The sequence below is a fragment of the Thalia democratica genome, chromosome 5 (assembly GCF_965202585.1).
Source record: "Thalia democratica chromosome 5, ktThaDemo2.hap1.1, whole genome shotgun sequence".
NCBI classification, from domain to species: domain Eukaryota; kingdom Metazoa; phylum Chordata; class Thaliacea; order Salpida; family Salpidae; genus Thalia; species Thalia democratica.
Genome location: NC_139169.1, coordinates 55213878 through 55225306, shown reverse-complemented (window position 1 = coordinate 55225306; position 11429 = coordinate 55213878). Strand labels below are relative to the sequence as shown.

The 11429-nt window shown below is 27.1% G+C and overlaps 1 protein-coding gene across 1 annotated transcript; it reads left to right on the top strand.

The window, feature by feature from the left end:
- The first annotated feature begins 8239 nt into the window (after window positions 1–8239).
- On the top strand, window positions 8240–9113 carry LOC145837151 (uncharacterized). Its single transcript, XM_082944918.1, has 2 exons — window positions 8240–8494; window positions 8794–9113. Exons 1-2 carry the CDS (start codon window positions 8367–8369, stop codon window positions 9101–9103), a joined length of 438 nt encoding a protein of 145 aa, XP_082801044.1. The 5' UTR covers window positions 8240–8366; the 3' UTR covers window positions 9104–9113.
- The last annotated feature ends 2316 nt before the right edge of the window (window positions 9114–11429 follow it).

Here is an 11429-nt window from a genome sequence, read left to right as displayed (position 1 = left end):
AGTTATTTTGTGCTTGTAATAGTTACGAAAATTTGATATTTTGATTGAATAATTTAGAAAAAAAAAAAAAAAACTTTTAACTTTAAAAAAATTATAGCTACAAAAATTAAAAAGCATGCATAAAACCTGTATTACGGGTAACTTAAGTTTTGAAGTGGAGTTTTCGGAAGTGCGGGCAGGAATAAAAGAGTTCGTACCGTTTGTTTAGATTATCCCTTCTGTCTGCTTTAGCGATCGCGACCTTTTCTAATATGCAAGTACTGCAAATGCTTGGGGGTTTTTGGCTTTGCCAATATGGTGGATAATCTCCAAATCTATTTTGTAGTCAATGTTTTTATTTTTAAGCTTCCATATATACTTCGATATTTCTGTTCCGTTCTCTTTATAGTTTTTAAAGTCACTAATATGGTTGTACCATCTTTTTTTGAAAGTTCCACCCGTTGAGCCCAAATAGTTTTTTGTTTCGTTTTCCGATCTGATTGTTGCTTTATATACCACATTTTCAACTAAGCATTTATTCTTAAGGGGACATTTGTTTTTTGTTCGGCAGTTGCAAAGTGTTTCGTTTTGTTCATCGTTTCTTGTTTTTAAGTATTTTCAATTGTGTTTTTGGATTAGTTTCTTAATACTGCTCATGCAGCTATATGAAATTTTACAATTATTTCTGTTTATTATTTTGTTTAACTTGTGGTCTTCTTTAAAATGTTTATCTATTAGTTGCGAAAAACTTTATCTATATTGGTTCTTACTGACTGACAGTAGGGTGGGTTAAAGTAGATTGTTTTTCTTGTTCGTGCTGGTTTCTTTTTGCTTTGGTTGTTTTGGTGGTTGGAGTATTTGAGTTTGTGTTTGAAATTTGAGTCGGTTAAAGCATTCTGGTATCCGGTTATTGATTCATTGAAAATTTCTTTGGTTTTTGAGAGTTTATTGAGTCTTTTTTCGATCATTTTTGGTAGGTTCTTTTTGATAATGGACGGGTGGTTCGAATACTTGTTGATATAATTGGTGCTTGAGTTTTCTTTTTGGTATGGTTTGAATGTATTATTATTATTAGTGTCTAGAGATATATCTAGGAAATTGCATTTAGTCGCGCCTATATCGATCGTTATTTAAAAACCGAGATCATTAAAAGTTTTTATTGTGTTCTTTTTTAGTCTTTCTAGCTCTTGGTTACTTTTTCTGTTTATTATTGCGAGACCGTCATCTCTATAGAGTCCGATATCTTTATAGTTGTAGAAGTGCCTAAGTTTGCTTAAGGCATACAGGCCTAACAAGTCGCACAGATGGTACAACCATATTAGTGACTTTAAAAACTATAAAGAGAACGGAACAGAAATATCGAAGTATATATGGAAGCTTAAAAATAAAAACATTGACTACAAAATAGATTTGGAGATTATCCACCATATTGGCAAAGCCAAAAACCCACAAAGCATTTGCAGTACTTGCATATTAGAAAAGGTCGCGATCGCTAAAGCAGACAAAAGGGATAATCTAAACAAACGGTACGAACTCTTTTATTCCTGCCCGCACTTCCGAAAACTCCACTTCAAAACTTAAGTTACCCGTAATACAGGTTTTATGCATGCTTTTTAATTATTGTAGCTATAATTTTCTTAAAGTTAAATTTTTTTTTTTTTCTAAATTATTCAATCAAAATATCAAATTTTCGTAACTATTACAAGCACAAAATAACTTATATTTGCAATATTCGAGTCACAATAAAATTTAGCTTGATTAAAATGCATCTTAACTTAAGCCCGCTTACTACTATCAAACATTTTTTTATTTTAGCAATGCTTACTTTGAAAATCAACTAGAAGGAAATAGAAAGCTACATATTTTTTTATTTTTTTACTATTATTATTTGTGTTGTTCTTTGATTTTTAAACTTAACTAAAATTTAAACTTTGCCAAAAATTCAAATTTAGTACATATTATAATTTAACTTGTTTTGTTTTTAGGTAAAAAAAATGTTTTAACTATAAGTTTTCATATAAAGCATTTGAGCGGGATTTTAAATTTTAATAGCGATTAAAAGCGGAAGATTGTTTAAATTTTCAATAATTAAGTCACAGTTAAAATAAGCTACATCAAATTCAATTTTAAGCTCACTTTATTAATTACACTTTTGATTAAGCAATGTTTACTCTGTAAATTAACAAGAAGAAAAAGAAACCTACATACAGCTTTTATTATTATTATTTTGTTATATTGATTTTAAAACTTAGCTAAAATTTAAACTTCACCTAAAACTCAGTCTTAATATTAAAATTTGATTTGTTTAGTTTCTTAAGTAAAAATTTAGAGTAAAAATTTGGTTTTATCCTAATTCAATTGTTTAAATGCTATTTTCCATGACTGTCACATATCTTTTTTATATTTATTTAAGCACTGACGAGGTCTTTGACCGAAACTTAGTTTGTAAAATCAATTTTTGAAATAATAAATATGTTATTATTATTACTATTTATATTATTATCATTATTATTATCATTATTGGAGTTTATTGCGCGAAGATGGACTCGGACATTAAAACCTGAGCCGCTTAAACAATACACACGAAAAAAGAAACAAACAAATTAAATTAAAAAAAAATTAAAAAAATTAACATAACATAGTAAATAAAAAAAAAACAAACAAATAGTCCTGTATGATAAAATATAACTTAGTAAACACAAAAACAAAACAAAATAAATTTTCATATATAAACTTATGTATTAATTATAAAAGATTAAACATTTACAAAATTTTTTTATAACAATTTATAATCTGTAGGGGAAGGGCGTAGGGAAGAAAAAATATTCTTAGTGATACTAATACTTTGAAACAAGTAAACAAAAATTACTTCAAACATTATAATAAAATTTCAGTTGATAATCACTGTATTTTAATGGTGTTTATATTATTTTTTTTTTTAGTTTTAATAAAAAATGTTCCACCCTCCCACACGAAACCACATCCTGTGGTAACTTATTCCACATATTTATTGTTCTGCAGAAAAAAAGAGTTATGCTACTGACTGTTCTTAAAATTATATTTACATTTTTTTTTATCATTTCCTCTCAAATTATAATTGGTCTGAGAAAAAACAAAAAACTGATTGAAAAATTTTTAAAACTTACCATTGATAATTTAAAAAAGTGTTATCAAATCAAACTGCCATCTTCTATATTCTAGATCAGGGTTTCCCAAACTCATTTATTAAATCGCCCCCTTTTCAGAAACTCAAAAAAATCGCCCCCCATGATTATATAAAGTATCTTTTTTTTCTTGAGTACGCACTTATGAGCCAAAAAAGTTGTATTCGAAATGTAATTTAGTCTGAAACTTCTTTGCACGCATTTAGGGTGCAACCATAGTAATTTACAGGGCTTGAAAAAATAACTTACAGTTATTTTCTTATAAGCCCAGTAAAGTGTATGAAATACTGAAAATTTTAAAAAGCTTTTGTAATCTGTAATCAATTCTATTTAAATATGAATTGTTTTGAAACTAATGAAATTTTTAGGTTAGTTGAGGACAATTTTTGTACTCACAAGTCATTTTTACTAAAAAGTTTTTTCTAGTGTCGACTTGTTAAAAAAAATGTACTTGTGGGCTGCATAATTTAAAAAACTAACATATAAGAAAATTAAAAAACTCGAGCAAAATTGCAATAAATTGATTTACTATTATTGTGATCTAGGAAGTACTATTGTTAACTGAAAACCAAATTGAAAGCGTACTTCAAAGTATTAAGTACCAAAAAGCTAAATTTTATTTGTTTTGCACAAGTAGTTTTCAAGTTCTTAAGCGGGCCGAAATTTGTAAATCTAGACCGTACGTTACCCATCTAAAATCGTAACTGAAATCTGACATTATAATAATCTAACATATAACGAATTTCTGACATTTAGAAGTGAATGCTAAGTAACTTATTAAGTCGCACAATATACTAAAATTATTTTATAAATAAGCATGTTTTAAAATTACTTTACCCTAGATTAAAAAAATACAAAAGAATGAATAGCTTATTTTACACATAATGAAATAAATATTAAAACATCATTGCTTATCCAATTTTAGGAAGTTTGACCGACTGGTTGATTATCTCACATAAAAAGTGGTTTTATCAATAGCTTCTGTTAATGCAGAAAAATCATTAAATTCAATTATCATTTTTTTTACAAAATGGCAGATTACATTATGTTATAATGCAATAATGTTATGAACAAACTTAAAATCCACTAAAACATAAAATAAACATTCATTAAAAACGATTGATCTATATAAGCCATTAAGTATAATAAAATTTTCGTTTATTAAAACTTAGCTAGTTATATATTTTATTTAAGCTAAAGTTAAGAGATTATAAATTTGCACTTTTTTTTTGGGTAAAAAGTGCGAACTCAAGAAGAATTATTATTATAATAATTATAATATTATTATAATAATTATTCTCAAAAATAATAAATTAATAACTATCAATCTCCTATTAGTGGATAGATTACTGTGTCCTGTTTATTTGTTCTAAACTCTCTAGTTATAACTCAAGAAGAAGTCTACCGTAATCAATAATCATTAGACATTAAGCAAACTTGTTGTAGATTAAATATCTTAATAAAATTTTCGTTATAAAAAGACTACTTAAATACAATACAAACCAGCTTAAATAAGAAATCTTTCAAAAAATCAATTAAAATTGAAGACCTTGCAGAAAATAATGTCTGCAACTGAAGTGTAATCTAATAAGAAGGATGAGCTTCATGACTGCTTGCAAGTTCTTCTATATCTGGTTCTAAATCAGTCAAATAAATCCTCAAGTCACCTTCTTTATAAGTATCTAGAATATATCTTTTGCTCAATATGTTGATAACTGAAGTAAAAGCTTTCTCAACAAATAGCTAGAAGGGAAAGCTATAAACAACAATCTAACTTCCTCCAAAATGATTGAAATGAATGGATACTTTTGCCTTAGTTTTTGTTGAGTCCAAAAGCTTTAATATCGTTTTCTTTAAAAAAATTACTTTAAATTCAAGGTCAGTTTGTAAGTCTGAGAAAGTTTCCTGTAAGTCAACGTTTACTTCAAAAAGATCTGCTTCGAAGGGATCCATAATCCAATTCGGGACGTTAAATTGAAAAACGTCAGTAAACCGTTTATCAAATCACATTAAGCTGTTCCAGATGAGATGAAAATACTTCTACTTCACCTTCACTTATTTGAAGTTTTAAGTTTTCCAAACTTGCAAATTGTGAAAACTGATTACTTTTGAAATTTTTTCCATACAGTTCAACTTGGTTTCAGAAACTGGTTATCTTATTTTTGACTTTTTCAAGATTTAAGTTTTTACCTTGTAAAGTTGTGTTCAGATTGTTGATCTTACCATATAAGTCTGACATGTGAGCAATGTATATTATTCTTTTAACAAGATTGTCTACCAATACCTTATCAATTTCAGAAAAAAATCAATAACTAAATTAAAAACTGCCAAAAACTTTCTAAACAGTTTCCTTTTGATAATCATTTCATTTATGTTTACATTATCAACTTATAAAAAACCTTATCATTGTCATTGCACAGCTGTTTAACCAGACGACTTTGTAAAGCATACCTTTTTATTTTGTTGACAACTTTTACCACAAAGTTTAATAAGTCATTTAAACGGACGCTCCAATTTTGTGCAACTAAATGTTGGCGATGTATATCGCAATGATTAGTGAATTTATCAGGGTTTAACTCTTTGTAATATGTGATTAATTCACGATACTTTCCTATCATTAAGGAATATTATCTGTTGCAATTTCTATAAGATGTTTTGAAGGTATTTTATTCACTTAAAAATATTTTTTAATTCTTTAAACACAGACCTTTTTGTGCTATGCGTTTCAATTAGTTGGAAGAACGCTAGTTCTTCGTATGTTTTATCATCAACTATTAAACGCACGCAAACCAGAAAAGATATTTATTTTCCGGCAAAGTAGACTCGTCAACCTGCATCGAAAAATAATTATTGCACATCATTCGAACTAACTTTTGTTCAACACATTCTTACATTTCATCTATACGTATTTTCACAGTGTTCTTGCTTAAAGGAATAGAACGTAAAACATTACTGGTATTTTTATTTTTCATCAATGGTGTGAGGCAGTCCTTGTTAAGCAACTATGAGAGACAGATAATAAGAAGTTAATTGTCCATCTTCAATACTTTGTGTAAATTTGTTGAACATTTTTGTGATTTTGCACTGTTTTGTTTTCTCATCTCGACGTTTTCTAAAAAACTCTATACTCTTATATACATGTTCGGAATGAAATCTATACTTTACGTAAACAAAATGAACTTTTTTTGTTAAAGTTCTACCTCAAGGTAAAATTTTTAATGGCAAGCTAAAAATTATTAAAATAGCAAGATAGAAAGTAAAAATTCTATGATTGCCCAAAATTGTAAAATCGCCCCCCATTCGCCCCTTTACTAAAATTCGCCCCCAGGAGGTCGATATCGCCCACTTCGGTAAACCCTGTTCTAGAGACTTCAATCCGAGCTTTACCAATCCATCCTTGTATGAGGTATTTGAAATGTTGCATCTATTATAAACAAAACAGGTAAAGTTTCTCAGCACAGACTCATTCTTAATAATGTCTTTTTTTAAATAGGGGGACCATATTGGGTATTGTATTCGAGTTTAGGGCGAACGTAGAATTTAAATAATTTAGTAAGAGTACTAACAAAACTGGTCTTAAAACTTTTAAGTATTTGATAAGATGAATTTTGATCAATTTTATATAAATAATTTACATGTTCGTTCCATTTTACATTTTCAGATATATATGTTCCTAAGTCTTTGAAAAATGTTACTGCTGGTACTTTAGCTTTATTAATTAAAATGTGAATAGGGTGTATTAATTAGAAGTTTAATAGATTTTATTTTTATTGATGGTTAGAACTTGGCATTTTTTTGGATTTAAATCAAGTTTTCTTGTTTTTAGCCATTCGTGAATATTATCTAATGTTTGTTGCAAAGAAGTTTCTGACTTGCTTAATACTTTTGCGTTATCTGCAAATAGACTTATTTCGCTTCGAATATTAGTATTTAAAGTGATATCGTGATGTAAACTAAATAAAGAAGAGGACCAATAAAAATGTTAGATATAAAGTTTTTTCCTCTTGGATTAAGAAAAGGAATATAAACAGAAACTAATCTGAGTTAAGCTGAAAAATCACACTTTAGCGAGATTTCTTTATATTTGCTGCAATATTTTTAATGTAATTAAATGCAAAATTAATGTAAAAGTAAAATTTTAAAATCCATGAAAAACTAGTTGTGTTTTAAGTTATTTCTTGTTTGTAGGATAAATAACTAAGTAGGATAAATAATACAATTGTAAACTTACTAATCTTTAAAAAAAAAGGCTATTGTAGTTAATTTTACAACAAGCTCAAGAAACACAATATTAAAAGTGAGCTTTAAATATATGTTTGTTTGAACATGTTTTGAGAACAATTGTAAACAAATCAAAAGCTGTCTAAAACTTTAGCTAGTAATTTAGATCAAAAAATTAAAATTTTTGCTTATTAAGTAAACTATGTTTTTAAGATGTCGTTATACGTATCTGAAAAAGTAAAAACCAACTATGTATGTACCAGGTCCTTAGACGAAACTTTTTGAGCGCTTTTTTTGTCATTCGATAAATAATTTGATATTTAAGATATTTATAACTTCCTAAAAAATATTAAACGTTTTTTCAGAAGTACTTTAATGTTCGTATTTATTTCACTTATGTAAGCTAATTTTCAGTAAAATTAGAGTGTATTTTGAAGGCTATACTTTTAAGTTTTAAGATACTTTTTTTTTTAATAAAAAAATTAGTCTTGAGAAAACATTAGTTTCAATAAAATTACCTAAGTTATACTTATTGAGAATGTTAACTATTCTTAAAACTTGAAACTAAATATGATGAACAATCAAAAACAGCTATATTTTGTTGGCTATTTTATATTGAAAAAGTAATTAGATCTCTTCTAATTAGCTACTTTGATACTGATAATATTTATAAAAGGTGATTATATAGAAAAATGAAACTCGTGGAAAACATTTTTATAAGTAAGATAAGGTTAGAGGAAAAATAATCTTCTTTACAGTTTCGAAAAATATAAATTAGGATTTTTGTAAAAGTGTAAGACTATATAAAGCTAATGATTTGTTGAAAGTACATCTTTAGCTCTATCAGAAACTGACGACAGTGAAGTAGTTTAAGATCAGTTGAGCTTGAAAAAAATATATATACATACGTTTTAAACTACAACATAAAATTTTATTTTCATGTGTAAAAAATTAAATCACTCGCGTTTAAACACAGTTTGTTAGTATTTTATCTAATTTTAGATGAAGGTACTTGTGTTTTTTGGTCTGCTTCTTTTGCTGAGTTCATGTCTGTCTCTAAAAAGAGCGAGGAGACGAAGGGGGAACGCAAGCAGCATTTATCCGAACATCCCTATTTATGTGACCTTTAGGTTAGTTTGTAAATTTTAAAAGTAATATATGTAAGCTTAGTGTTAGCAAAAAGTTTTAATAAAAACATATTTATTTAGTAAAGTTGAAAATTAAAAATGGTTAAAATACTTTTAAATTATCATAACTTTGCAAGATACTTGCGCTGTGGTATGATAAAGTATATTTTGACTGCTATTCTAAGGCGCAAACACTGCTTAAGTTATCTCGATAATATGCGACAATTTTGATTAAATAAATTTAAATAACATATATCTAAGCTTTTGTTTTTTTTTACAAAAAAAAAAAACAATTTATACAGGGATTTCCTGAACCACTATCGTTGTTCAGCTTGCATGCGTGCTTCAAAAGTTCGCAAAATATACATTCCTAACGGAGCACTTGCCAAATGGGCAATTATTGAAGTAAGATGTAGAAGTTTAAACGAGAACTTCTACGCGGCTGTTTGTCAAAATAAAAACTGCAACATTGGCGACTATGACATTACAAAACCGAACAACATAGTTTTGGAAAGCAAACCCATTTTTGCCTCAAGGCACGTTAGTGGGATGAACCAAAACAAAACTGTCTTGGTACCAATTGCTTGCAGTTGCCAAGCAAAGCAAATTTGATTAATTATGTGCAAACTTACTTGCTAAGGAAAAATATTCAAAATATAATCTTTTCACTGCTTCTTAGTTTTGTTTAATCATGCTTTATAAATTGTGTTAAATTATTTTTGAAATAAAATGACACGCCTCTTGTTATAAGTTGTATTTTAATTTAAATGGTAAAAAAATTATTTGGTCTGTTTCGTCAATTTGATAATGAATTTATTACTGTTGCAAAACATTATAACTTGAAATTGTAGTGTAAAACAAAAAAAATTCTTAGTCAATTTTCTACAGTTTAGTCTATTTCTATTAAACATGCTCAAAATATTTTGTCTTGGGACCTGGTGCACGAAGAACCTTTCGGTTATCGAGTCGCACACCACGGATACGTTTATAGTCTTGTCCAGGACTAATAAGAGCAATTAAATACTTATTTTACTGAACTGTGAGTACAAATACTTACAAGGCAGTAATAAAAACATCATTATTACAAAGTTTAATACATAAAACTTTGTAAACTAAGTAATAAACAGTTGTTTAAATTTAAAACGTATAAAAATGTTTATTTATAATACTTAAAACAAATTAACAAAATTAATATTTAAAAACAGTTAAGAAAAATTAACAACATTAATTTTTGAACACAGTTAAGAAAAAGACTGTATATATAAGATTGAGATATAAAAACTGTAACTTTAATGCAAAAACATCAATACGTTGTATTTCTTACTTATAAAAATATAATAATTTTTGTTTATAAATTGTAAAGTTATTTCAATTTTCGTTTACTTATAAAAATAATATCAGTTAAGAGATACACTTTTTGTAGAGTAGCATCTTATAGGTTAGAGTTGGGAAACGTACAGCCCACAGAGTAAAAGTTACCGGCCCACCAATACTTACATATTTTAAATGGAATCTGCGCACCGCGTGCATGTAAATCTTGCCTGCTAAATAAAATTTTTAAACTTTTATTTGATATTTAGGGTTTGATTTGAAGAGAGAATAAAGGTTTGAGGTACAATTTACGGTATAAACAAAACTTTCACTAGATGTAGTGAAACAAAGGTCACATAAAATTGGATACTTAAATAGTTTTTGTAAATTAAATGAAATTGATATTCTCCAGCCAGCTAATGACTAAAATTATTTTACACCTTGGCCGCCCGCCGACTGAAAACGTTGCTCAACCCTGTTTTAGGTTAATAACCAAGTTTTAACAGGCTTGACTATATACTAGAGTTTAACTTTGTAATGACTTTAAATATTTGTAAAATAATTCAGAATTTAATTTTAAAAAATATTGTAATTCTTACAAAACTTGATAAGGTGTTTTCAAACCTTTGTATTTTAAGACCAAAACTGATTGTTATAACTTTCTCAGAAACTTTAGAAGTTTACAAAAATATAAACAGCCTTCGAAACTATTATAATGAAAACTACTTAAAAATAAAACTGAAAGCATTATTTTCATTTTAAGAAAATCTTTAAACTTTAAAAACCTTTAGGAACCTAGTCATCATTCAAAGTTTTTTATACTTTTATATACTTTTATGAAAGATTAAAATGTAAGAAGTTAAGGACTACAGTAACTTCTCGCATCTTTACGCACTCGTGACGTTACGCACTCTCGTTTAGTTACGCATTTTAGAAGTCTAAAAATTCAAAAAATAAATATTTTTTTTTTCAATATTGCACAAATTAGGTTTATTGTGTATTTTTAATTTAAAATACTTTTTGAAATGCCAATTCACCTCTCTCTATCTATAGACTTTGTAAACTTATGTTCTTTGAGTTTTAATTGATAAAAATTTAGTTATACCTCAGTATATCAGTAACAATAAGAGATTAAATTAAGATTCTGAAAGAAATATGACTGTATTAAAAAATGAAAGAATAATGAAATAACGAGAGTTTAAAACACAAATAAACAATACAGCACTCTTGCCCTATATATGAATAAACATCTAAAAAAAGAAGTCTAATTAAACTTTCTAACAAAAAGTAGCAGTGTTTTTTGTTCAAAAAATGAAACTTAGTACAGCACCAAATGCATATTTTTGTAAAAGGCTTTAGAAATAAATTTTAATATAGACACCACGCCATTTCCTAATTGTAAACAAATGCTTAATTATAGTTGAATTTGCCAAGTAGAATAGAATATAAATGTTAAGTATCAAATAAGTTATATATAAATAAAGATAAAGTCTACTTATTGTTAAAATTAGTGAAATTGTTCTATAAGTATTATTATTTTATATAGATTTATATATATGTTTTTAATATATGTATAGCTTTATGTTTTGTTTCCATGTTTATAAATAAAGTGAACGAATTGTTAAAA

Bases quoted from the DNA above. Each gene is read 5' to 3' on its own strand.
- LOC145837151 (XM_082944918.1), top strand. From the start codon at position 8,367: ATGAAGGTACTTGTGTTTTTTGGTCTGCTTCTTTTGCTGAGTTCATGT. The intron at 8,495-8,793 runs GTTAGTTTGTAA...CAATTTATACAG, and splicing joins CCTATTTATGTGACCTTTAG to GGATTTCCTGAACCACTATC.